The 27,666-nt window shown below is 47.5% G+C and overlaps 1 protein-coding gene across 8 annotated transcripts in view; it reads left to right on the forward strand.

The window, feature by feature from the left end:
• COL6A3 (collagen type VI alpha 3 chain) overlaps positions 1-27,666 on the forward strand; it is an 80,855-nt gene that overhangs the window by 51,296 nt on the left and 1,893 nt on the right. For all 8 annotated transcript variants that reach the window (XM_055300535.1, XM_055300534.1, XM_055300536.1 and 5 more), the window contains 18 exons: positions 51-113; positions 1,186-1,248; positions 2,752-2,814; positions 3,755-3,817; positions 5,277-5,327; positions 5,673-5,708; positions 6,172-6,234; positions 6,959-7,021; positions 8,285-8,317; positions 8,401-8,437; positions 8,538-8,549; positions 8,648-9,141; positions 10,645-10,741; positions 11,432-12,130; positions 13,575-13,677; positions 16,022-16,449; positions 17,751-18,014; positions 19,113-19,208. In XM_055300535.1, the coding sequence (XP_055156510.1) occupies positions 51-113; positions 1,186-1,248; positions 2,752-2,814; positions 3,755-3,817; positions 5,277-5,327; positions 5,673-5,708; positions 6,172-6,234; positions 6,959-7,021; positions 8,285-8,317; positions 8,401-8,437; positions 8,538-8,549; positions 8,648-9,141; positions 10,645-10,741; positions 11,432-12,130; positions 13,575-13,677; positions 16,022-16,449; positions 17,751-18,014; positions 19,113-19,208 (2,728 nt within the window). The remainder of the gene's footprint in view (positions 1-50; positions 114-1,185; positions 1,249-2,751; positions 2,815-3,754; positions 3,818-5,276; positions 5,328-5,672; positions 5,709-6,171; positions 6,235-6,958; positions 7,022-8,284; positions 8,318-8,400; positions 8,438-8,537; positions 8,550-8,647; positions 9,142-10,644; positions 10,742-11,431; positions 12,131-13,574; positions 13,678-16,021; positions 16,450-17,750; positions 18,015-19,112; positions 19,209-27,666) is intronic.

Consider the following 27,666-nt stretch of genomic DNA (forward strand, 5'->3'; position numbering starts at 1 on the left):
CATTGGTGAAAACCATCCTGACACTCCCTCCATCTTCTTTTGTTTCCAAGGGCAACAAGGGTGGCCCCGGCCAGCCGGGCTCCGCGGGAGAGCAGGGGGCCCGAGGTGCGCAGGTCAGTAACCCCACCCCCACCCCCACCACCCCCCATCCAAGGTGTGGCTGCATGCCTTGTGATGTTTCCTGGAGGCTTAGTTGTTTGTCTTTAAATTTAAATGAGGTGAGAGGCAATTTTACAAAATCGGATGCAAAACTAATCATCGTGAAGCGAACAGTTCCGTGGCAGATAGTCCATTGGCAAAGCGGTGACCATGAGCTCTACACGTGTCCACCTTCCCCAGAGGAGCCCCTTACCCGTTACGCAGTCACTCCCATCTCCCCTCCCTTGGCTCCTGGGAACCACTCATTTCCCTCTGTCTCTGTGGGTTTGTCTCTTCTGGAAATTTCATGTAAGCAGAGTCACACAATATACGGCCTCTTGTGTCTGGCCTCCTCCACTGAGCATCATGCTTTGGAGTTTCATCCACGTAGTGGTGTGTGTCTGTGCTTCCTTCCTTTCGATGGCTGAGGAATATTCCACGGCGTGGAGAGACCACAATCTGTTTACCCAGTCGTCGGCTGGTGGACACTCAGACTCTTTCCACGTTTTGGAAATTGTGAATGGTGCTGCCGGGGACATTTATGTACAAGCTTTTGTTTCAACCCTTGTTCCTCGTAATTTTTTAAAAAGATTTTTATTTCTTTACGTTAGAGAGAGACAAAGAGAAAGAGAGAAATAAAGAGAGAAAGGGAGAAGGAGTGAGGAGGGGAGGAGTAAAGGGAGAGGAAGACAGAGAGAGACTGAAGCAGACTCCGCACTGAGCACGGAGCCTGACGCGGAGCTCCATGTCATGACTCAGATCAGGACCTGAGCTGAAATGAAGAGTTGGTCGCTGAACTGACTGAGTCACCCAGGCGCCCCTTGTTCCTTGTATTTTTTTTTTTTTTGATTAACTTCCCCATTTGTGTCCTGGGTTGGAGCTGCTGTTAACAGCTGAGACAGGAGCGTGGTCTCCAGCGGGCTTTCTGGCTGCGCCAAAAAGAGCGGGGCTCTGGGCTCTGTGCCAAGTGCACGTGTCACCCTGCGTGAGCTTCCTCATGGAGCGCCACCTCCACACAGCACTTACGTTGGCATTTTACCTCTTCAGGGTCCACCTGGTCCCACAGGTCCTCCAGGGCTGATCGGTGAACAAGGCATTTCTGGGCCTCGGGTAAGTCGGTTCGATCGCACCCCCGTCTTTAGCTAAGCAGAGAGCGCAGGGCCTGCACAGGCTGAGGTCCCGTGGATGGTGTCACTGTAGATAGACTCCCCCTCGCCTCGTTCCTGGCAACACACACCCTGAGTCGGCCTCGGTCCTCATGGCTACTGGCCAGTCTCCCCGAAGAAGTAAGAGACCCTGTTGCTTGGTGCTCTGGGGGCTTCTTTTCTTTCTTTCTTTTTTTAAAGATTTTATTTATTTATTCATAAAGAGACAGAAAGAGACAGGTAGAGACACAGGCAGAGGGAGAAGCAGGCTCCTTGCAGGGACCCTGATGTGGGACTCGATCCTGGAACTCCAGGATCACGTCCCGAGCCAAAGGCAGATGCTCAACTGCTGAGCCACTCGGGTGCCCCTCCGGGGTTTCTAAATCCTAGTGCTGCTCCTTCCAAACAGGGCCCAGGTGGGTGGTGAGCACAGAGGGGCCGCCCTGCATCTCCAAAGTCTGAGGCTTAGACCCGCTTAAAATCTAACTCAATCTGCCCACATTCTCCGCTAATGCCAAGTTGTTTCACAGGTGGCCCCTTGACATTGCCTTGGGGTTCGGTGTTTTGTGTGAGGCGTTCCCCGTCCTCAGGTCTGACACAGAAGCTGCTCCTTATACTTGCATGGCCACAGGCATGAACATCCATCTCTGTGGTTGGTGACGATGAGCAGAAATGTGTCAGAGCTGAGTGGGGACCCAGCACCCAGCGCTGCACACTCGGGCGTCCCTCCTGTCTGACCCGGGAGCTCCCCTGTCGTTTGTTATGGAAAACCATAGTGACCGAAAACTGGCAAAGAACTGACCTGTTGCTCCAGAAAGGAACAAAAGGTCGGACAGTGCAGCAGAAACTTTGTGAGAACCTCTGTTCGCTTAGACATCCTTCCCCGGTTTGCAATCTGAGAAATCCCTATTTTCAAAGCTCCTGTGGTTCTGATCACATCATTTAAGCTCTGGTTGGTCGAGGGCTTATGGTGGAGTGGGGGTGAGGTGAAGCTCTTCAAACAGTCACCAATGCCAAGTAGCTCCTACCCCCTGTTGTTGGCATCTTTGTTCTGGTCATTTCCGGGCTCTGGGGGCTGCGCTCCATTTGAAGAGCTGTTTCTTCATTATTTATTTGCTCCCTCAGTGGATACAGGGACACAGGATTCCACACCTGTGTACCCAGGGGTCAGTGTGCAGGCGTGGACAGGGAAACAAAGCCACATAATATCCAGGTGCTCGTCCTCTCTGGTCAGGGCCTTGGGGTATGTGACTGGTAACAGCAGCATGTGTTCCTCTGGGGAAACAGGTGCCGAGCGGTCAGGTGATACTTTCAGTTTGCATAAGTGGTGTCCGTGCACGCGTGCATTTGGGTCTCCAGCACCGTGTGTGGCCCTGAGTGCAGTGGGGTCAGGGGAGGGCAGGGTTCAGGCCCTTGGGCTTGCAGGGTGAATGTTTCATCGACACACTCCTCTCTCCTCGTGCTGCAGGGAGGCGGAGGGACCACAGGCGTTCCTGGAGAGCGTGGCAGGATAGGTCCCCTGGGAAGAAAGGTGCGTCTTGACAAAAGTAGGGCTCATTTCCTGAGGCCGAGGCCCAGCCAGACCCTCCATAGCCTCACTCTCTCTCTCTCTCTCTCTCATCTGTCCCTGTGCCCTCCTGCTTTGCTTGCACCCAGCTTCCCCTGTCGCCAGCCAGGTTGGCCCGTGGGATCCCTGTCTTGTCCCCACCCCAAGGGAACATGTGGGCTGTACCCAGCAGCTTGGCTGTCTCGTGGCCAGAACCCTCCAGCAGCAGGTGGATGACCTGATTCTGTTCATGCTGTGGTTTGTGGCTCTTCAGAGCCATCCAAGCAGATTGGGGGCGCCTAGCACAGCTTCCGTGCTGCATTGCACACGCATCCTTTCAACACTGGCAGTGCACACACGGAGCTCTGCTGGCCATATTTAGCTTATCCAAGAGGCCCAGATGCCCGACTGTTTTGGATAACGGCAGCTTGTTACATGAAGGCTGTCTGAGAACAGACTTTCTGTAAGCCTTAAGAAAACCACAATTTATCAGAACCAGTCTGGAAGGGCAGCATTTTCTCCATAAAGGAAATGTGTTCATGTGAATCCACATTTGTCTCTGCTTCTCTTGCTGGTGTTGTTGGGTTTCCCTGCTGAGTTCAATGCCCACTGACTTTCCTGGCTTCTTTCCCCTTGTTTCTGTTTCTCTCTTCCCCGTCAGCATGTCCCCATGCCATGCTAATGCAAGGAACAAACACAGACTTTTCCTGGATTCTTTTCCTGGAGTGTACACACAAGCACTGCGATTTAAAAAAAAAATCATTTTTATCAAAATCTAAAAGATGAAGGGAGCAGCTTGCAGCAACCCTACCGTGAGCATTGCATAGAACATGAATGGCTTAGAATCACATTTTAAGTTGGCTTTGGAACCACAGCTGTTTCAGCCTTTTTTTTTTTTTTTTTTTTTTAATTTTCTTGTGTGTAGGGTGAGCCTGGAGAGCCGGGACAGAAGGGAGGCATCGGGAGCCGGGGCCCTCGAGGGGAGACGGTAAGAGCAAGACGTGCTGTGACTCATCCTTCGCTAGAAGGTGGGAGGTGGGGAGACGGGGCCTTGCTCTGGGTTAGGCTTCATCATTGCCCATTAACTGGGTTCCAAATAAGGGTAACTTGATAGTTGCTTCTTGTGTCCTTGGGATCTGATTGAACACAGCAAAACCTTCTGCTTATAAACAGCAAGTGAATTTCAAAATCAGTTTCATTCCATCAGAGAAGACTGAGGAAAGACATTTTTTTCCTAAGTGAATGTGGGGACTCGATGAAGCGGGATATACTTTCACTTTCAGTCTTGCAGGAGCTTTTCCACAAAGAAATAAATATCCTTTGGTTAAAATGGAATTGGATCTGCTCAGGTCTCGATCCAGATTGAAACCATTTCCTTTGAATGAGACATCCTAGGAGTAAAAGTTATTACCTCGATAACTCATTTAAAAAATGTCATTTAAAAATAATCTATAATAATAATCTATTTGCTCATGAACGATAAGTTCGTAATATACATTTCTATCCAGGGAAAAGAAGTCTTCAGAATATTGAGAATTTTTAAAGAATGAGGCAGTATAGCTAAAATGCTGTGTAAATGGACCAGATTTATTTGATGTATAATCCCAAACTTTAAAATATTTTTGGGGGTGTATGCAACTTCTCTACGGCAAAGATCCATTTCCGGCATTTAAAAGATCCATTTCTGTTACTGTTAGTTTCAGGAGCAGAGGGCGAAAAAAATCAGACTTTAAAATCTATTCAGACCATTGAAGGGAATCTTTTCTTGATTATGTCCATAAATTTTGGGACAACGGCTCTTTCACTGTTAAAGTTTGCTCAAAAGCGTAAATTAACTATGTAGTGTGCTCCATGTACATTTTAGAGATATTAATGTATATTTTACATGCATTCTTCTGATCTTTTGAAATCGTTAATGGAATCCAGTTCTGAAGATCTCCCATGGTGGGGGTGATGGGACAGATCCAAGAACACAGGAAGGGGGAGTTGGGAATGAAAGTAGTCTATGGCATGACTATTAGGAGGGGAGGGGACAGAGTCTGAGCACAGGAGCACTCGGGAAGGCATGAGAGACTGCATTCTTGCTTTGAAGTAGAATCAAAGACCCAAAGATGCAGAGTCAGGGTGGCCTTCGGGAATCCTTTCCACTTTCAGAGTCTTGGGTTCAGTGCGTCTGTGATTCTATGCCCAAGCGGTGTCTTTCCAGTGGCTGTCAATTGTTTATATTGGTGCCGCACCAGCACCAGTTCGCCAAAGGAGCCCATTAAGCACATCCTCTTCCAGATGCAGTCTTGTTTGTACCTGGAGGATGGGATGGGAGCAGGAACACGTCCTTGATCTGGGAACACTTCAGGGACCCAAAGACCCTATGCTCAGGCCTCTAGACAGAGGTGGCTGTGCAGTGCCCCACATGGCAGCCTGCAGTATTGCTGTCTTTCCACCCCCAGGGCGACGATGGCAGAGACGGGGTTGGCAGTGAAGGACGCAAAGGCAAAAAAGTATGTATCTGCTAGGTTCTTTGAACTTCTGACATCTTATATTTTTAGAGAATTATTTCTCAAAATTTTATTGTAATATCAAGAATTTTTTTCTCCTGATGACTCCAGGGAGATATATATATATATATATATATATATATATATATATATATATATTTCATAATATATATTTCATAATATATATTTCATATATTTCATAATATATAAATATATATATTTCATAATATATATTATATATAATATATATATACACACATATATATATGTATTTCAGCTCAAGAATAATGTATTTTAGATGCACTTAAATTGGGACCAAATACTGAGTTACTTATTTATCTCTTACAGGGAGAAAGAGGGTTCCCTGGATACCCAGGTCCAAAGGTAAATAAATATTCCCCTAATGGTGAAATGTCACTGTTGTTTGTGCCTGAGTCTGGTGTGTTCATGGGCTGGAAATCAGAACGCTGAGGTGCTAGTGTTGGGTCAGCTGCTTACTTAACCGGGACCCAGGGAAGGCCTCGGCCTCTCTGAGATACGCCCTCATCTGTTAGGTGGATGGGACAGTGTGCACTTGCCTCGAGACCTGTGAGGGTTAAATGAAATAACGCAGCAGTAACAAACTTTGTAAACTCAAAATGCTGTGATCGGTGTGGTATTGTCACCACGGGTTCAACAAGCTAAGGCTGACTCTGCAAGGGACCCAAATGGACTAGGAAGGCAGTGGAATATAAATCAGAGTGAGCCACTTGGCTGCCCCAGGAAGTGCGGTCCGGATGCCCCTGGGACCCTCAGCTAGACCCTCCATTTCAGAGCCTAATGCATTTCTTTCTGGCTCTCTTCCCAGGGAGTCCCTGGCGAGCCAGGGACAGGAGGACCACCGGGACCCAAAGGCATCAGAGGCCGAAGGGTGAGTCTGCCCACCTGTAGGCAGGTGGGAATGAGAACATGTGTGGTAAAAATTATTCTTCTTCACTTGCAACCTGGCTAGTTGTAGTTTAGGGAAGAAGAGAAGGAATCCTAAGCCCCAGAGCAGCGTCCTCAGGACCCTCTGTGGTGGTCTGCTCTGTCCTCCGTCAGCCATGCCATCCTCGTGAGGAGGCTCTGAGAACGCCTTCCTCTAACACATCTCAGAGATCATGAGACCGCACGCTGCCCTCCTCCCCATTAGAGTCCTCTTCCCTAAGCTACTTTTAGCTCTGAATTACTCTCTTCAATGGATGTTTACTCACCCTCTTAAGATTACACCGAGTCTTGACTTAGCAAATTGTGGTCTGGATGTGGGAAACTGTTGTTTTTAGCTTAAAATACAGTTAAAATCCTTATCCTATCCTGTCGCTTTGCTCAGTGAAGACAGCCAGACTCCATCATCGTACTATTGGAGGTAGGGTTTCAATACATCAGATTGGTTGTCTCCGCTGAATAGTGATCTGATTAATTGCCATTTATTGGTTTCTTGTCCATCCAGGGATAGTCTTATTGATGGTTCTTGGGCAAGCATCTGACGGAGAGATTTCTCGTGGTGACAGTGGAACGCTGAATTAGATCACCTTCACTGCCCCCTTCCAACCATAGGAGATGGGGATTCCTCATCTCCTGCCATAGCTGAGCAATGTTTCTTCTGTCCTTTCTAGGGAAATTCAGGACCTCCGGGTGCAATTGGGCAGAAGGGAGACCCTGGCTACCCAGGACCATCTGTAAGTACCTTCCCTCCTCCCCACCCCCCGAATTCTGATCAAGCCACTGGACTGGATGCTTTACACATGCCTCTTTATAAACTTTCCACTGTCCCTTCTCCTCAAGAGAGGGCTGCTGCATTTGTATTGTTATTGCCTTTTTTTTTCAAGTAAACCACTTTTCTTTTGATACCACAATGGAGAAAAGAGGTTTTGAGTTTTAGAGTAACAAGAAGCTTTAAAAATAAGTTTCTTATGGAACCTTGTGGTCTAGGGTATATTCTAATTTGCCTTTATAACTTCCTGGTATAGGTTTGTTTGAGGTTTGTGTATAGGACAAAAAAAAAGTACAAGTTTTAATACTTCTTGGTTGCATATCGTAGAAGTAGTATAATTTATGACAGATGTCGGTCTATGGACTACTTCCTTTGGTTTATAAAATGCCCGAGAGAGCTTCTGATTTGTGGTTTAAAACCCACAAGTGCCCTGCCATCAGGGGCCAGGAGGGTGACCTTCTGCAGGCTTTCCAGGACGTCTCTTCACTACGAATGTCTTTGTTTCCTTATTTGAAGCTTTCCTTGTATTGTCTCCCTACATTAAATTCGATGAGGTTCAAAGAATGACAGACAATCATTCTTACAAGGAAAGGTTGAGGGATTCTACTGGTTGAACTTGGATGAAGGCTGAGTCAGGTGATTGCTGCCTTTAAGAAGTGAAGTGTTTAAAAGTAAACCAGTCTCTAGTCCGGTGGAAAGACACTTGGTGGGCCCATAAGATGACTGCTTGACCGTCAGGGAGGCCACAGGTTGGGAGGAGGGATTGAGGGTGGTTGTGGGTCTGTCCTTGGAGCTCCTCCGAGATGGACTCCAGCTGGCATGCTTCCCCTCTGGAGCCCAGGGTCAGCTAAGTGACTCCTCCTCACTGTCCCTTCTGTGAACAGGAGGTACTAAGTTAGCAGGTGCAAAGGAAGTGCTTCTTAGGAGAAGCGATGTGTAGCCTCAAGCCCAAATATGTGATCCCTTTGATTTGTCATGAGCTTCCAGGTTTCTGGGGTGCAGGGCTATTTATCTTGCAAGGGAAACACTCTTGCCTTCAAAGTTATCTCCCTACTGGTCCTTGAGCAGTAAAGTCAAATCTACAGGGGGAACCTGAAAATGACCAAGGTTGGCCAGGGGTCTACCTTTGCTTCCTCCGTGGGGTTTACTGGGATCCAAAGGTGGTTCCTCAGCCCCAGCATCCGGCCTATCTGTGCTCCTTCTCATCCCCTCTTTCCTTATTCCGCAGGGTCCCAAAGGCAACAGAGGTGACTCCATGGATGTAAGTTGCATGTGTACAGCTCCCGTCCTTGCGCTGTGCGCCCCTGGTCCACCCCCTCATGCTTCTTTCCTTTCCTTTTAAAGCAATGTGCCCTTGTCCAGAGCATCAAAGATAAATGTCGTAAGTACATGATTTTCCACTCTCCACGACCCCATTTGGTAGGACGTTTGACATTCTCATGTGGTCACCATATTCACTGTTCTCTTCCTTTCTTCCATAGCTTGCTGCTATGGTAAGTTGATTCTAGCCGTGTGACTGCCCTCCTGCTTCAAAGACCCTCCCTTTTCCAGTAAGTAAAGCTTGTCTTTGGAAACCCACCACTTCCCACAGGGCCCCTGGAATGCCCCGTCTTCCCGACGGAGCTGGCCTTTGCTTTAGACACCTCGGAGGGGGTCACCCAAGACACCTTCAGCCGGATGAGGGACGTGGTCCTGAAGCTCGTGGGCGACCTGACCATTGCCGAGAGCAACTGCCCGCGGGGGGCGCGTGTGGCCGTGGTCACCTACAACAACGAGGTGACCACGGAGATCCGGTTTGCCGACTCCAAGAAGAAGTCAGTCCTCCTGGACAAGATCAAGAACCTTCAGGTGGCGCTGACATCCAAGCAGCAGAGCCTGGAAACGGCCATGTCCTTCGTGGCCAGAAACACGTTTAAGCGAGTGAGAAACGGATTCCTGATGCGAAAAGTGGCTGTTTTCTTCAGCAATAAGCCCACGAGGGCCTCCCCACAGCTCAGGGAGGCTGTGCTAAAGCTTTCGGACGCAGGGATCACACCCTTGTTCCTCACGAGCCAGGAGGACCGGCAGCTGGTCAACGCGTTGCAGGTCTGTGCCCTGGGGGCATCGTTGACTCCTCCCTCGGTTCTTCTTGGGCTCTGAGAAACTTCTCGGGCACCTGGTACCTCCCTAATGAATTCATGCCATGGTTTCCAAAAGCTCCTGGAGGAGGCTGTTGTGATTGGCGACTACTCTAGTGAGATTTCCAGGACAGCCGGGTGGCTCTGGCACTAGAGCGACAGCCACAGGCCTGTGATTTATTGCCACAGGGTCCCCCCTCACATGCTGGAGGAGACATTCCCAGGGCTGACCCTGAAGCCTACAGTCTTCCAGTGAGGTCCCCCAAGTGTCAGTGATCCCAGCACCCCCATCTACACCCCCCTCTCTGAGTCTTTCTCCAGCCAGGATGGCAGCCAAGGGTCAGCCTTTGCTGTAAGCTGCAGAGTGCTCCCTTGTCATTCGCTTAAATAGCTTGTTCAATTGTTACAATAATAAATATAATTGGCTAATTAATCAATGAATATTTATTCGATGCCCATTCTGGTGGCATTGCCCAAGATGAGCGGGGTGGTGGGCATGATGGGCAAGAGCCCTAGATCCAGCCCACCCACTTTATAGCTTCAAGTCACCACAAGTAATATGGTCACGTCACTTTAACTTGTCTGGGTCTTAGATTTCTTGCCTGCGAAAGACGAGGTCGGGGAGGGATGGTCTCTAGCATCTGTCATTCTAGACTGGGTATTCTATGGTCTTACCACTGCCTGTGTCAGTGAAAGACAGTCTGGTCTTTGGTGCCATCTCTCAGGCCAAACTATAGACCAGTTTGAGCACAGCGTACTGAGCTTGGGCTTCCAGCTGTCTACACTTGCAAGGGGTCATTTATGTACATTGGCCCTCCCCTGGGCTGAAGAACCCAGAATCACAGGGTTCTTGACAGCATTGTTTCAGCAAGTTTGAAAAGTCAATTATTCATTCATTAATTAAATGTAATTATTCATTAAATGACTGCTTAGGGATGGTGTCCTAGGCGCCATGATGATGAGCAAGACTTCTTGAATCTTCTAGATGTGATGTTATTACTTGCTTTGTCGGGAAATCCCTTTCTGGGCCTGGGAGAGTGGGAGAGGATGGAGTTAATGATTGTCAGTGGCTGGAATGATTGCCGAAAACAACCATTCTACAGAAGTGCCCATTATTTCCTAGAGGCTAGCCCAGGCCTTTTACATGCATTATCTAATTAGACGTGGGGAGTTTAGGAGTCTCCTCATTTCACAGCTGAGGAAATTGGACCCCAGACAAGTTAAATAATCTTCCTGCAGGCCTGGCAGGAAGTGCAAGAGTGGGATCTGAACTGCAGCTCATCTCCACAGAAGATAATCTGGGTTGTCCGATTAGGCTCAGTACCTCCTCCCCAACCCCCCACCTGCCCAGAGAAGATACTGATCTGTTGGGAAGTTTATTTTACTGATGTGACTCTCTTCCTCAGCTACATTTTCCAGTAGTTACTTACCACGGACACTCCTACCAAGCATTTTCTTTTGTTTAAACCAGATCAATAACACAGCGGTGGGGCACGCGCTCGTCCTACCCGCTAGGAGAGACCTCACGGACTTCTTGAAGAATGTCCTGACCTGCCACGTTTGCCTGGGTAAGGTGCTTCCCTAGCAGGAACATCGTTACAACGCGTACTGTGCTATCCATGGAGTAGCATTCGAAAGAATCCTCGCCATCCATATAAAGGGCTAGAGTTAAAGGAAGATTCATAAAGCCTCACGTTTACCAGTGTAATTCCCATATAAGTAGTTTCCTTACTGAAAGTGGAACCCCTTAAACAGAGCTTCTCTCTGACAGGGAATGATTCATTTTATGGGAAATAAAGGAGAAAGTAGACTCCGCTTCTATTTGACCTTGGGGTCCAAATTTCAATGATCTGTCTTTGTGACTTTCTGGAACGCGTTTATTCGAAGAGTGGCAAAGAAATAGTTTTCTTTCCTTTCCTTCTTTTCTTTTTTTTCTTTTCTTTTCCTTCTTTCTCCCCACTCCTCCTACCCCTATGTCCTCCCTCCTCCTCCCACTGTTCCTCCTCTTTTTTCTCTTCCTTTTCCTCTTCTTTTAATGCCAATGCCATAGTATACTAACAAGGACTTTAGTTTACTGCTTTGTTTCATTTAGTGTTAGGTGATGAAAACTGAAATCTGGCCACAAAAGTGGCAGCAAGCTATAAGTGGGTTTCTATATTATGGGATGATTTTAACTGCCCCCAACTCCCAGCACATTGATGTACAATATCTTACTGTGAGAGGTCACAGAATAAATGGGCTACCGTGCTTTTTTCTAGACATCTGCAACATTGACCCGGCCTGTGGATTTGGCAACTGGAAGCCTTCCTTCAGGGATAGGAGAGCAGCAGGCAGTGATGTGGACATCGACATGGCTTTCATCTTAGACAGTTCTGAGTCCACCTCTCTGTTCCAGTTCAATGAGATGAAGAAGTACATAGGGTACCTGGTCAGGCAGCTGGACATAAGCCCCGACCCCAAGGCCTCTCAGCACTTTGCCAGAGTGGCAGTTGTGCAGCATGCGCCCTATGAGTCCCTGGGGAATCCCAGCCTACCGCCCGTGAAGGTGGAGTTCTCCCTGACTGACTATGGCTCCAAGGAGAAGCTGGTGGACTTTCTCAGCAGAAGAATGACACAGCTGGAGGGGACCAGGGACCTGGGCAGTGCCATTGAATACACTATAGAGAACGTCTTTGAAAGCGCCCCCAACCCACGGGACTTAAAAATCATAGTTCTGATGCTGACAGGTGAGGTGGAGAAGGAGCAGCTAGAAGAGGCCCATAGAGTCATCTTGCAGGCCAAATGCAAGGGTTATTTCTTCGTGATTCTGGGCATTGGCAGGAAAGTGAACGTCAAGGAGGTGTACAGCTTCGCCAGTGAGCCGAATGACGTCTTCTTCAAACTATTGGATAAGCCGACTGAGCTTAACGAAGAGCCTCTGATGCGCTTTGGGAGGTTGTTACCATCCTTCGTTGGCAGTAAGTCCTACATGGGACAGTGTGGGCCTGGGCCAGGGCTTTCTGCCTGGGGCTACCTGGGACATGGGCCACAGAAAAGACATCTAGTGTGCTGATGTTGACTTGTTCATTCAACACACAAATATTGAGACCTACCATATCCCAGACATATTTTAGGAGCCAGGGTTGGCAGTGAACACACAGCAGGAGATCCTGTCCCTGTTTACTCACTGATTCAACCAAATTTGACTGAGCACCTCCCAGCCATAGACCGTGTGTCTCTGAGAGTGAACAGTGGATCAAGCGCATATGTATTATGCATGACATGATAGATGGGGAAGCTCCTAGAAGGAGGTGTGTTGACCTGGGCTTAGCCACCAACCCCACACTTGGAAACTCCTGGGCCTTTGTTAATGTGAATCTCCTCTCTGGGATGCTCACCTTCACCTTCAAAACATATCCATAGCTGCCCCTGGTCACAATGAAAGCACCCCACTTCCAAGGCTTTCTCATCGTTAATCTGGGCGCTACTTACCGTATCTATTTCATGGCCCGCTGGTTATTCCTTTGCAGTCTGCAGTCCCAGTAGACTGCATGGTCCGTGAAGAGGTGCATTGTTCATCCTGTGCTCAGAGCCTGGCTCAGTGCACAGCCCCAAGTCAGACCAGGAGAGTTATCTAACTAACAAGAGACATCTAGACAATAGGAACAAACATGCGTGTACAGAGAGTTTATTATTCATGGGAAAGGTGAGGACCATGAAAACAGTGTTCCCATGTGTGGAGGTCTGTCCCTCAACAGTGCTAGAGAAAACCCATGAAGCCAAGGTAAGCCAGCCAGTTCGCCTGGGAGCCACCATCGCTGCCTTCCAAAGATTAAAAACAAAAGTTTTATTAAACACAACATTGAGGGGATCCCTGGGTGGCACAGCGGTTTAGAGCCTGCCTTTGGCCCAGGGCGCGATCCTGGAGACCCGGGATCGAATCCCACGTCGGGCTCCCGGTGCATGGAACCTGCTTCTCTTTCTGCCTGTGTCTCTGCCTCTCTCTCTCTCTGTGTGTGTGACTATCATAAATGAATAAAAATTAAAAAAAAAAACACAACATTGAGAAAACATTAAAAGTAATTTGATTACAATTTGAGGTTCATGAGCTTGGAACTTCTTAAACTCCATGCTTGATCTTCTGTTCCTGTCTCCCCCTTAACGCTGAGTCAACATTTCCTTCAACCTAATCACCCAAATTTTGCCAAATGGAGGATTTTGGCTGGAGATGCTTTGTGGCTCAAGTACCATTGTGCTTAATGTTTAAATTGACTAGATTCCGCTTGTCTGGAGGAATGAGTTAATTCAACCAATATTTATGGACCACCTGCTGTATGAGCCATTTAACTCATCAGCAGATTAATCTTCATTTGCATGGGATTCACATGCACTTACATTTTTTTTTTCTCTGTTTCTCTCCAGGTGAAAATGCTTTTTACTTGTCCCCAGATATCAGGAAACAGTGCGATTGGTTCCAAGGGGACCAACTGACAAAGAATCCTGTGAAGTTTGGTCACAAACAATTGTAAGTATTGTAAATTGTCTTAGAATGTATAGTGTAGGGGGAGTACAGAGGTCCTCCAGATAACGCCCAACATTATGCGTAAAGACATTGAAATCCAGAAATTGTGACTTCCAAAAGGTCACGTGGAGCATTTTTTTCCATCTGTTGTATCCATTTGCTTTTATTGCATAGCAAACTATCCAAAATTTAGTGGCTTAAAGCAGCGATTTATTTAATCTACAGTTATGTGTTTTTTTTTTTTTTTTTTTTGTTTTTTTGCTTGGGCTCAGCTGGGCAGTCCTCTGGTCCCTGCTGGGCTCACAGATATGTTTGTGGTCAGAAGCCTGTCCACAGTGGATGGTGGTCGGGAAGGTCTCAGTGGTTGGTTCACCTCTGCGCCACAAGGCCTCTCATTCTCCAGGAGGCAGGGTTGGAGGTTTGCTCGTTGGTGAATGGGCAGGGTTCCATGAAAGAAGTCCGAGGGCATGAGGCCTCTTGAGGCTAGGCTGGAACCAGCACGCTGTTACTCCTGCCACATTCCATGCCCAATGCACATCCAATGGCCAGCCAGGCCAATTCAAGAGTTGGGTGCTAGACTCAAAAGAGGAGGCCCTATCACATTACACTGTGAAGGGCACAGGAATGGAGAGGATGGGAAATTGGGGCCATGTGTCTACTACGCTTGGTATGAAATGATCTCACACAGAAGGGCTGAGTACATTGACTACATTAAGCATTCCAAATCTTAAAATAATTAGTGCTACGATGACACAGGTGATGGTGGTGACACTAGGAGGCATCGGGCATGTTCTACTCGGAAGGCTAACGAGTGGGTGGGGGCTGGGGTAGTTGTACTCACAGGGATGCTGGCCCAGCTCCATCTCTGGTGCCAACTCCAGGAGCGGAGAGGAGGGCTGTGTGGCCGTGTGACAGAGGGCTAGGTGATGATGACATGGTGGCAGAAACTGAGTCCAGGCGCTGTGCCAGACTCTCAAGGGAGTGCCACAGACTGCCATGCTTTTTGGGTAGGAGAGGGTTCTGATGATAGCACCTAGAGGAGATGTGGACTTGAATTATCCTTGACAAACGAGTATGTGGCTTACTCCTGGCTGACCTCCAGCGTGGGGACAAAGAGCCTGCCTCCCTGTCTCACCCCTAAGCCCTTCAGTCTTTGCCCATGTCCTTGGAGGGCTGGCTCCATGCTCAGCCGAGCAGACCGACAATCACAGCTGAGGGACCTGTGTCCCCTTCTGGGGCTGTGAGGTGTGTCCTGTGTCACCCAGGTCCAGAGGTTCTTTCTTCCTGGCTTTAACTCTTGTTGTCATTCCTCTCAAACATTCCCTGGCCTGTCCTCAACCTTATTCTTAGGGAAACCACATGAATGACGTAACATAGTATCTGAAGTTCTATGACACCAAGTTGAAAACTTGCTGCTGGAGTCGTAGAGCGTGACAGACCTAAGAATGAATGAGGGTGCGTCTCGCCAACAAGCGAACGAGGGCTGAGTCTGTGCTGCTGTGTCTCATTATGTTGCTGTTCTTTTCAGGGATTTGTAACAGATCAAGAAATTGTGAAAAAACAAAACAAAACATCCTTGCCCCCAAATTAATGCCAACAAACATACACAGTACACTCCGGGAGGGAATGATTAATGCTATGATGACACAGGTCATGGTGTTGACGCTAGAAGCACACGGATCTACAACATTTTATTGAGTGGATACTTTCTTACAATGAGAGTAGCTATTAGGTGGCTTTATTTAATTTTGGGTGTATATGTTTAAGTTGGCCATTTTTTATAATTAAGGGTGTCGTTTGAGTATTATTTTATTATTGTTCGTGTTTATAAAAATTAAAACATTTATTATATTTTATAAATCAAAAACAAGATGTCAGGTGTATTTATAGTTATACTAGAGGCTTCATTTTTATTTTATTTTTTCATTTTTAAATTATTCATTTATTTTTTAAAGATTTTATGTATTTATTCATGAGAGACACCCAGAGAGAGGTAGAGACTCAGGCAGAGGGAGAAGCAGGCTCCATGCAGGGAGCCCGATGTGGGACTCGATCCCAGGATCCCGGGATCACACCCAGAGCTGAAGGCAGATGCTCAACCACTGAGCCACCTAGACGTCCCTAAGCTTCATTTTTAATGATTCTATTACCTATGTGCTTTGCTGTGGCACAGATTCTAAAAGGAAGGAATTTCATATGTGCAATGCTGTATGCAAAATATAAAAACTACTGCATGCATTTTGATCGAGCAGCAATTTCACATAGCTCATGGGGAGCGTGTTTTTGTAAATTTTAGAGCAGGCAAAATGATGGATGGATTGATACGGTATTTAATTTGTTTTAACAGAAATACTCCCAATAATGCTACTTCAAGTCCTACATCCAGACCAGTGACCACAGCCAAGCCAGTGACCACCACAGAACCAGTGACCACCACGACGAAACCAGTAACTGTGGTAAACCTGCCGGCCTCAAAGCCGGCCGCAGCCAAGCCAGCCCCGCCCAAACTGGCCGCCGCGAAACCCGTGGCCGCAAGACCTGTAGCCGCCAAGCCCGAGGCCGCCAAGCCTGAGGCTGCCAAGCCCGAGGCCACAAAGACGGCCACGGTCAAACCTGCAGTGGTGGTGAAGCCAGCGGCAGCGAAGCCGGTGGCAGTGAAGCCAGCAGCTGTGAGACCCCCCGCTGCAGCCAGGCCGGTGGCCGCCAAGCCCGAGGCCCCCAAGCCCCAGGGAGCCAAACCGGCCTCCACCAAGCCAGCCACTTCGAAACCCGTGGGTAAGAAGCATGCATAGTGCTGCCAGCCAGGGACATCCTCGTTTCCTGTGTTCAGGGCCTGTGCCCTGAAGCCTGTTTATTTATTATTTATTTATTAAAGATTTTATTTATCTATTCATGAGAGAGACACAGAGAGAGGCAGAGACACAGGCAGAGGGAGAAGCAGGCTCCCCTTGGGGAGCCCGATGTGGGGCTCGATCCCGGGACCCCAGGGTCACACCCTGAGCCCAAGGTAGACACTCAACCATGGAGCCACCCAGGTGCCCCAGGAGCTTGTTTATAAAGTAGCTGGAACACAGTCACTAATCTGGGGTTTAGACATCTAGGTGATGTGTTTGAGAAGGTGCTGTCAGGACATGCAATTGTCAAAATGTTGCTTTTATTTATTTTATTTATTTTATTTTATTTTATTTTATTTATTTTATTTTATTTTATTTTATTTTATTTTATTTATTTTATTTTATTTATTTTTTAATTTAATTTATTTATTTTTTTCCTGTTAGAAAGCAGTCTTTCTCTTACCTCTGTGAGGCTGGTGAGCTCCACACAAAGCATCTCCCTCCCCCTGATGCCTCCTTCCCCCCAATGCCGCTCCAAGCCCCAAGTCCTAAACCCTGGGGTTGGGGTTCCCATAGGATGGGGCCTTAGTGGGGTGCTCCGCTGAGCGCGCTGGCAGGTCAGAGCCTGGGTGATCCCCCCGCCCCGCCGAGACCGAGTCGGTGTTAACACTGCCCATGGCGAAAACACCTTCCGGACTGAATTAGATAGGAGGGCAGCCGGGCTTCGCGAGACCCAGAGTTGGTAATTTAGTTCTTTCCTCCGGACGCTGGAACGTACCGGGGAGTCACAGGGCACGTGGAAAGGTGCAGGCGGCATGTACATGTTTGTGAAAAGGCGGCAACGGGCTTCCTTCGACGTACAGAGAGGAGGCGGGGATTCCTTTGAAAGAATTTCCCGCCGAGGCCCAGAGTCTCGTGACTTAACACATTTGAAATCGTGGGGCTCGCTCTTCTTTCAATGCCTTCCAAGTTTCTCCTTTACCGGGGGCGGTTGTCAACAGAAAAGAAAATAGCTTTGCACCTTGCTGAGCAGTCACGAGACGAGGCACGGCCACGTTGCATGGATGTTGGCCGCTTCCAAGACTGACGCTCCCCGAACGAGAAGTTAGTTGCCCTCACTCACCTCAATTTCCGCTCCCCTGCCTGCCGATTCCTCCTCGGGTGGCTGGGTGTCACCTCTGTGTCGCGGCCCTGTGGGGCTTTGAGCCTTATCTCCGCCCTCTGCATCCACCTGTCTTGCAGCTAAGGCAACCCGAGAGGTCCGGGTGTCCGACATCACCGAGAACAGCGCCAAACTGCACTGGGAGAGGCCCGAGCCCCCCAGTCCTTACTTTTACGACCTCACCGTCACCTCGGCCCACGACCAGTCCCTGGTTCTGCGGCAGAACCTCTCGGCCACGGAGCGCGCCGTCGGGGGCCTGCTCGCCGGCCACACGTACCACGTGGCAGTGGTGTGCTACTTGCGGGCGCAGGCCAGGGCCGTCTACCAAGGAAGCTTCAGCACAAGTGAGTACACGGTCAGCCCCAGCAGTCGGCACTGACTGCCACGTGCGACAGCTGGTGGGACAGAAAGGGCGGGCTTCCTGGCCGTTGAATTGACCTGTGGACAAGGATAACCTGCAAGGACACGGTTAAGGCCACGTCCCGGGTGTTTCAGTGATGCCCGGTTTCACAAGGGAGTGCAGTGGAAGGCGGGATTCCTCGTGAACTGCTGCCCTGCCCTCGGGGTCCCGGGTCCCCTAGGAAGCCAGATCCACGTGGCCTACATGCAGCCCCTTCTCCGAGAGAAGGAAGGACGTCCGTGGGCCCTGCCTGGGGTCTCCACTGCCCACCATGACCGTGTTTCTGAAATATATCTCCACGTTGGGTGAGCAGAAAACACCACCAAGGGTCGCTGGCTTCTCCGAGAGTAACCGAGGAGTCCGTGCGGCCTCACCACCCCACGACCAGGGGTGTCCACAGCCGCTGCACCCTGGGCATCAGCATTCCCCTCCCGAGTCCACCGTGCTGGGGCCCTGCCCTCCGTGGCCCGTTGTTCCCCTGACTCCTCCGCGGCCTTGGAGCCTGGCATCTGCTCCCACGTGCACCTGCAGTCTCCGTTAATTACTCACACCCCCTGAGCTTTTAACGTTCTCTCCCCGATTCCCCCACCGTGCGTTCTTCTAGACCCAGGCTGCTCCTGGGATGACGAGGAGGCCTCACATGTCTTCCTCCCCGGGCCCGTGGAATTCAGATCAAGGAGCCCTGCTTGAGGAAAGGGAATGCCCGCCAGTCACCACGTAATCCATGCCGACCCGAGTGCAAAGACCCTTCCGCCCCCAGGGCTCCATTTGCCTGGATGAGCAGCAGGAGAGGTTATGTGGGAAATGAGAGGATTTGTTCAAAGTTCAGAGATTTCCTCCATTCGCTTGTTGAGATGAATGGAACTTGCGGACGATAGAAGTTAGTGGTGTCTGTAGAGACTTTGTGGGACTCCGTGTGCCCGTGGCTCGTCCTTACGTGCGAGCTCTTAACCCAGGAAGGCAGCTTGCCTCGGTCCCTCAGAATTCCTAAGCCCTTTAATTTCTGTGTTTCCTACTAGTCCTATGTATTTTTCTTTTATAGAGAAAGCTCAACCTCTACCTTCACAAGCAAGGTTGGCTTCTAGTTCAACTGTCAATCTAATGGTGAGCACGGAACCGTTGGCTGGCGGTGAGACAGGTGAGTCGTGAAAGTATTAGGTCGGGTAACAGCACTAAGAGAGTACCCTTCCAGACGTTTTCAAGCCCTCGAAGCCTGGATTCTGGGTCATCCACTGAGGTTTCTGATTCTCAGGCAAACCTGACTTCTACGGCAAATTCCCAGTTAGCCCTTTGTGGCCCAACATGGTCTTGTCCTGCCTGAGTCCCAAGTTGTAAAAGGCGATTTTCCTTTCCTGTCACCAGACTCTCAAGGAAAACCGGATGGGTTTTGCTTTGGGGCCGGAGCCAGGAATTCATGTGCCTGTTGATCAGATTCCCCTGTGCCTCCTTTTGGGGCTAGAGTCAATTTGTGGCTTGTGATGCTGGAAGCATCAAGATTCATCCCCTCAGTGGCTTAGTCTAATAATAACTGCTTACAAGAACACAAAGCAACACAGATCAGAGCCCATGACATACGTGGGTTTGGACATGACCCTTGGGATGGATGTTCCAGTCTCAATCCCCTAGGCACACACCCTGGATCAGTCTGTCGTACCCCCTCCCCCATCTGTGTGCCTGAGCTGGGTGTGTGCCCATTTCAATCAGCGACCAGTCACACCTGTTCTTGGCACTCACCGCTGTCGCACGCTTGTGTTCCTGGGCCGTGGGACTCTGCGGCTCTGCGTGACCTCAACCCCCTCACTCGGCAGAGTGTGGGCTTAGATTGTTTGCCCACGAGACACTGACTGTTGATACCGTCGGTGCGCTTTGCTGATGAGTGTTCTGCAAAAGGCATCGGCACTAATTTCCAGTCAAAATTCCGTGGGCACCTACACATCGTATTGCTTTATAGAGCCCAGTGCTGAAGGGTTGCGCCACGGGGGACAAGTCCCAGGCTGTGATGTCTTGGCCTCTGTCCGGAGAAGGAAGGCATGCCTCTTTATGGTGTTTATTTCTGTAACTGGCTCTGATAAAAGGCATTTGCTGAGGCTCGCCGCTTTGGTGCTGGATTTGAAAGCCTGTGCTTTCTCGGTGCGGTCCGCGTCGTCAGAAGCATTTGTGACGATTCCTCGTTTTGCTCTTTCCTCTGTCAGTTTCAAAAATGATGTCTGTTTCTCCATCTTATCCCCTTTTTTTTGGTGGAGACCATGTCCTATCCCATCTCTGTTTACACGAAACCGGAGGATTTCTGACTCCACACACCCATCTCTTGGTGGCCACTTGGGAGGAAAGGCCTCTTGATTCTTTTTGTTGTTTCCGAAGAGAACCTTCTCTGTTGCTTGGATGGCTTATTCCATGAGTAGACGTCCCCCCAGCCGTGTATGTGTGTACATCAATGTTTGTTATCTCTGTCTGATGTGTATCTGTACTGTATCTCTCTGTCTGTGTCCATCTGTCCCTATGTCTGTCTATCATTCCTTAGTTCGGTTGCAACCCATCCTGACATGTGGCATCAGGAGTAACTAGAAGCAAAGCAATTAAGCCAATGCAGGGAACGTGAAACTGCTCAACACGTAGCTGTGCAATTACTGTAAGCAAACGAATCACTTCTCACATCATTCGCTTTTGGAAACAAGTTTGGGAACTGACCTGTGGCAGAGACAACCATGTGTTTTTCAAACCCTCGCAGCCTTCCCATTGGAAAGATTGACAGAAAAACAGGGGATTCCCCTCTCTTGATATGAATTTATGGGAACCATTCCGGAATTCAAGGTAGATTGGATGATGAAACTTGAATTTGTTAGGAATGGTGTAAAAAGATTTTCTAAAAACCTTTAATGTTCTAATTTCCAACTCAAGCTAACAAAATGGAAGTAGGGTTTGGGATGGAGAAGATACCCAAGCCTCTGTCGCTTCGATTTCTGCACATAAGCAAGTCTTCTGAGTCCAGCATCATGAGCCTGTGGATGAGCCTTTGTCCCCTGTGCTGAGACACGTGCATCTCCTGACTCATTTTCCCACTCCCCCACCCTGCCCCAACACCCCCTCCCCTACTCCCACCCCCACACTCCCTACCCCCACTGGCTCTCTTCCCGAATCACCTCCACAAGGACTGGGTTCCTAACTTGGTTCTTGAGCTCAGAGGGAAGCTGCAAAGAACCCACTAGGATTTCCCCAAAGATATGGGTCAGGACAGATGAAATACTAGCTTTTATTTTTTTTAATTAAAAATTGTTTTTCATTTGTTTTTATTTAAGTTCGATTTGCCAACATATAGTATAACATAGTATAACACCCAGTGCTCATCCCATCACGTGCCCTCCTCAGTGCCCGTCACCCAGTCACCCCATCCCCCTGCCCACCTCCCCTTCTGCAACCCTTTGTGTTTCCCAGATTTAGGGGTCTCTCATGGTTTGTCTCCCTCTCTGATTTTTCCCACTCAGTTCCCCTCCTTTCCCTTATGGTCCCTTTCACTAAGAAATAGTGAAATTCTACCTTCAAAGTCACTGAAATCTGTCTATTGTTTCCCCACTCCACGGAATTTTACCCCTCACAGGGTGTAGGGAATGTGAAATTCCTGCAAATCCGGTGATTCGTTGAGAGAAAATGGCTAAGAGTAAGTTCCATGGTGAGATTTAGGGATGTTTCTGATTTTCTTATGTGTGGTCCAGGAGGGACACAAATCTATAAACAGTGTTTCTTTAATATAAACAACATAATCATTAAAGAATGATTGAATTCTTAATCATTCAAGTCTTCAGATAAGAATCTGGCTGGGCTGTTATGTTTGTTGTTTAAGGCTGAGTCATAGGTTCACAGTTAGGAAAGTCCTTTTAGTCCAGACCTCTAACACTGGGTCTCCTCTCACCATGTGGCCGAGAAAAGGGTTTTTGTTGGGGCTTGTGAGTCTTTCATGGTTACACGGAGTCAGATGCAGATGATTCTAACCTTTCTCCCTCATTGTGGTCACTACATAACCTCAAGCTCAGGACTTAGCAGCTCTTTCACCCTCCTCTGTGTGCAGACCTGCAGAGCATCGTAGTGTGTACCCCTGGGTGTGCCCCCACCCTGACCCCTGTGTGCGCACATGCATAGCTGTGTATTTCCCAGCTGGTGGTTCAAATGAGTGTCAAGATATAACTTGCTCTTTTTTTAAAAAAAAATTAAATCAAATTAGCCAACATGTAGTAAATCATTAGTTTCAGAGGTAGAGGTCATTCATCATTTGCATAGAGAACACCCACTGCTCAAGAATAAGACCCTGCAAAATTGATCACCACCCCTCGTCCCACAGTAACAAAACAGGGCTTTACTGGAGAAGGACCTTCATACACATTTTTCTCAATGAACATATGCAGTGTAAGTGTACGGCGTGTGCATGTGCACGTGTGCACCCACACCATTTTTTGAGAGCTCTTTTTGAAGGAAATCAATTAGATATTTACTTTAAAATGTTTAAACCTCATACTGGAATCAGGATTCAGAATCAGGAGAGGAAAGCTTCCCCTCCCTCTCAACCTCATCCCTCTCCCCCACCTCCCTGCTATAATTTAGTTATTTTAGGAAATGTCTCCCAGGGGAAGAACATTTCTATAATATTCATATTTTTGCAGGTAGAAAAGAGCGACCACGAATCACTTTATTTAGTAACTTCAAAAAATATACTGCCTTCATATTCAGTAGTTGCTTGTGTATTTTGCATCCAAGTATCAATTACCATACTCTGCAGTATTTCTCCAGATATGTATTTTCTAGACAATGCAGGCAAAATTCACTTTAAAAGTTAGTTTTTCTCTGTAGATTTGAGTGCAGTTTAATTTCTGTTATTTTCTGCAGTACCAGTTAATTAGAAACCTGGTTTATAGTTACAGAGATGTGTCCCTGTCCCAGGATTAAATGTTAGATACTTTTCCTTGCCCTTTTTTTTTTTCCTTTTTAACCTCCATGAACAAAAGATTTTCTGGAGTTTGATTCTCCCTTAAGGAATTGTATTTTGTTATAGCTTAGCATTTTGGATTTAGAAATCACGGTGACCGGCGTTTGAATCAGTGTTTCATTTGTGAACAAAATCCCATAAAATGAGAAGCTCCCCATCTGTGTCATCTGGTGGAGGGAAAGAAGAAGGAGCCGTTTTAAAGCTTTTTGTCGGCATGGATTAATGTTGGACTATTTTGAAATTACGATTAACAGATATTTCTTTATCAGACACTTCTTTGATACAGACACATAATGGGAGGGGGGCTAGCGAGGGGATTATTTGTCCCCCAAGTAAGGCCTGGCCCTGCTCAGCATGGAGCTGTGGTGTAGCAGTAAAGTCTAGACTTTGAGGTGAAGACTGATTACGGTGACAGAGCCACGGCATCATTACTCATCACTCAGGATCCCAGGCTTTGCAGTATTACATGATTCCGTTTTAAATGGTTAATACTTGTATTTTCTTCAGCAAAACAACAACAACAAAAATCCCCACATTCCAAAAAATCCCATCCCACTTTATGCTTTCCTCAGGATCTAAAAGAATTACATCCACTTTTCTATGATGCACTTGCTGCCCCTAAGGGCAGTTAGCAACCATTAAAGCAATCTTTTCGGCAATTTTCACAGCCTTTAAAACGCGTTGAGTGTGCCAGGCGTGTTGGTATCACACTTTGTGGCGGCTAGCTTTGGGAATGCTACAGAATTGCTCATTTTGGTTTTAGGTTTTTGGCACATCTCTCTCCTCCCCATTTCTGACTAAAGAAAACTTGGATAGATATTTTCCATGCATGTTAGTACTAAAGGCAGGACTCTGAAGAAGTTTCTAAATAACGCAAAATTCTTCTTATTCAGGATATTTACTTTTTCCGATATTACAAAGCGAATCCTAAATTATTGGCTTACCCGTATGAGTTGGAGAAAAGTTTCAATGCAGAAGAGAGCCCAGATGACTAACCAAGTGTGTAACATTCTCTTTTACTTATTCTAGAAATTAATAATCTGTAGAAATGACCACTTTGGGCAGGCATTACTGAGTCAACTGCATAGCTCCGAAGGAAGGAAGTTCTTAAATGTTTTACTTATTTTCTTGATTCTAGGATTCACTATTTTGCCCTTGTAACGCTTCTGAAATTGAAGTGTGACTCAAAATTGATGACACGTCATGGCTTATTGACAGTGTTTTGTCCTATTTAGTGGGATGTAAAATAATAGTGCACAATAAAATGAAGGTATCTTAGATCTGAGGAAATACAGTATTTGGTTGGCTGTGTCCCACTCTATCCCATTGGCTAGCACAAAATGATATAATAGGGAAAAACAGTTGACTTTATGTCAACGGTCATTTAGAACTAATTTAACTTCACAGATTGAGGTTAATTAAATAGCTAGAAATATATATTCTCTGCTTGGTAAAAGAGAAATAGCTATCCTCAAGGCTGTGTGCTTGTTACCATGTGAGAATGTGTCTATATCCATGGCAATGTTTGGGTCATGATGAGCCTCACAGGGTGTTTGCCTTTTTTTTTTTTTTTAATTGTGAAAAATAAAAATCTACGGGCCAAGATGTGAAAAAAAGCAAAGGCTCTCAAACCTAACTGCAACTACATTTAAAATAAAGTTTCCTTCATACCTTTTGAGTCAGTTGATGCTCAAAATGTAGACTCAGGCATTCATTCATCCAGGCAAATTGTACCTGCTTCTGCGGCTGGAAGCACCTGATTCCATATCAACAATGCTGGGTCTGAAGACCGTTAAACCTTCTTGTGTTTGAAACCCTTAAATCGATGAGAAGCGTATTTACAATTGTAGCATAAACACTTCCCCCCAACCCATCACACACACCAGTTTTGCTCAAGGAAGCACTTAAATACTGATCACTTGTTGGCTTGGGAAATGTCCAGACTGATAATTTCTAAAATGCTGCCCTTAGACACTATAGAAATCTGAAACTATAAAAATAGGCAACATTTTCCAATGGAATATGTTTTCTGTTTCAAAGAGTAATATCCTAGATATTCATTGTGGAGGACCCAGAACACACAGGAAAACCTAAGAAAATGTGATTCCCATGGTTGCAGCACTGATGACCACCAGTAATGACCCAATGAATATCTCTCTTGATTCTTCCACGGATCTGACACGTGGGCTTGCACATACACGTGTGCACACACGCACGTTGCCATTACAAAAATAGACCGTGTTTCTTAGGGTGCCTTCCGCCCCATGGCTGCTGTTCTAGGACTCCTAGGTTGGCTCCTGGGGCTTCTGTGAACAGGTGGGATTACCTGGCAGGGTTTTCCAGATGTCTTGTGTGTGGATGCTCACTGGTGCCCAGTGACCAATCACTGTTTGGACAGAAAGTTTCACCCATTGGTGGTTGGAATGAGGCAGCCCCCAAGTCTATATTTTAAGGTGAAATGTACTTACATTGTTATTTGGGGCAAAAGTGAATCAGAAAAGGTCATTGATAAATTTCACTCTTATTGTCCTTTTGGCTCCTCTTGGGTTCTCAGTATAAGGAGGAGAAAATTAGTGCATGTGCAGCCAGACCCTCCTCTCACATTGGAGAGGACTCTGGGCTCAAGCCCATTTTGGAGTGAGAACATGAACTACTGTTGTGTCCAAAGACTTGCCCTGGGGAAGAGCTCCATGATGTCTGTCCAACCACACCTCTTTGGAAACAAAATATTTTGATTTTTATGTCTTTAAAATTAATGGTTATTTCAGCATAGACACAGCTTTGGTGAGTCCAGTCTACACGATGTGTTTCAGAAATGAAGATGATGGGAGTTTAAAACTACAAGGCTTCTTAAGGACCAAGCCTCCCGTTTTCTTTCTTAAAAATGAAGAATCCTACATTTTGGTCTTTTAACAGTGTGGGGCCCTCGTTAATATGTTTTTCTTGGTCTAACAAATATCTGGGTGTCCACAGTGCCAGCGCCCTTGAGTCATGGTGGTAGGAGCTACAGGGCCTTAGCAGCGACTGTCATTGGCATATAGGGTTTGGAATGCAAGAACAATAGTTTGATGCTGGACAGTTAAGGTACAATTCCTAGGAAGCTGGAAAAGCCACCCATTCAGGGTGCAGAGTGTCCTTCCACAGGGCAGCCTCCAGGTTGTGTGTCCTCAGGTCTGGGAAGTCTTCCCATGTCCGTTTCTGGAGAACATGGAGGAGTGGGAATGAAATAGCTAAACACAGGTGGCCAGGACTGAGGGCCTTTGCAACAAAGATAGGACAAACATGAGCCATGCGGGGGATGCTTGGGGGCAGAAAGAGAGGGGACAAGGCAACCATTTGGCTTGAGCTTCACACTAAAATGGGAACCCACCGGCAAACAAAGAGTCGGTTTTGGTGGTTGAATAATTTTGCCTTGCTCAGTCCCTTGTATGACATTTCTTGAGACCCAGGCATGTTCCTTCAGTTATTGGCACATTTGAAAGGAGAAAAGTTATTTTTGTGAATTGCCTTCATTTTATTCTGGCTCCACTGGTCCTTCCAAAGGCTCTTGGTTGGGCCTCTAGCTTTCTGGGCTTCTGAGAGTGTCAGCACTGAGGAGATACCAGGGGGGCCCCAGTCTCTGTGCCTGGGTGATGGCCTCCCCACATGATCATGGAGTGTGTTAGGTCAGTTCTGAGCCTCAGTCCTCTGTACGTCTGCGTCTGGTCCCTGACGGTTGACCCAAGCTTTGGTTCTCTAGCGGAAGGCTTTGGTTTTCCTTTTACTTGTTGGTGTAACAGAGTTGCAGACACTCACCGCTTCTGCAACTGTGAGCTGCCTACGTGAATAGGGCAAAGGCCCATGGAGATGTCAGCCGTGCGCGGGGAGGGCATGTTGGCCGCTCCTATAAACTTGTAGCGTCGTCCACTCCAGAGAGTTCTGTCGGAGGAAGGTTCCCAGTTTTCAAGCTTTCAGATAATGGTTGACATTAATGCCTCTCTTTCCCAGCATGATCTAGAGTTTGCCAGAAAACTCTGTAAACAGAGTTTTTTACTGTGGAAGGCCTGTAAACTTTTCTTTCCAGGCATCATGGAGAGAGCGTGGCTTTTGCTTTGCAGCTGGGCTGCATCAGAAGTATGCATCGAAAACATAAACTTCCTTACTGGAAAAAGAATGCTTCTGTGTCTTCAAAATAGCTTTGCTCTGTGACATTTTTGCTGTCATGGGTTTTCTATCAGTGGTGACACTTCTTTTACTTACTTGTTTAACTTGGCTGCTCTTGAAGGCCCTCAGCTACACACAGACACACACTCGTGCACGCAGATGCACACACTCAAAAAGGATCTCTCTTTTCCGCTTTAACTTTTATTTCCCATCTGCTCGGCTCGTGGTGAAATGGGCGGCCTCATTTGTGAGCTATATTCTGAGAGAATGCAGTTGCTATTTTGCGGAGGAGTAGCAAGCGCCATAGCTTTGAGTTGCAGTTTCTTCGCTGGGGCGTTCATATTGAAAGTACTGGAAGGCAGATGGCCCTGGGACCGGAAAGGGAAGCTATATAGCTCATTTTACCTGAAATTATCCAATAACGATGGCTGGCATTTGGGATCGGAGGGGGGTTGGCGAGCTCCTGCCATGGAGGTGG

The sequence above is a fragment of the Nyctereutes procyonoides genome, unplaced genomic scaffold (assembly GCF_905146905.1).
Source record: "Nyctereutes procyonoides isolate TBG_1078 unplaced genomic scaffold, NYPRO_anot_genome, whole genome shotgun sequence".
NCBI classification, from domain to species: domain Eukaryota; kingdom Metazoa; phylum Chordata; class Mammalia; order Carnivora; family Canidae; genus Nyctereutes; species Nyctereutes procyonoides.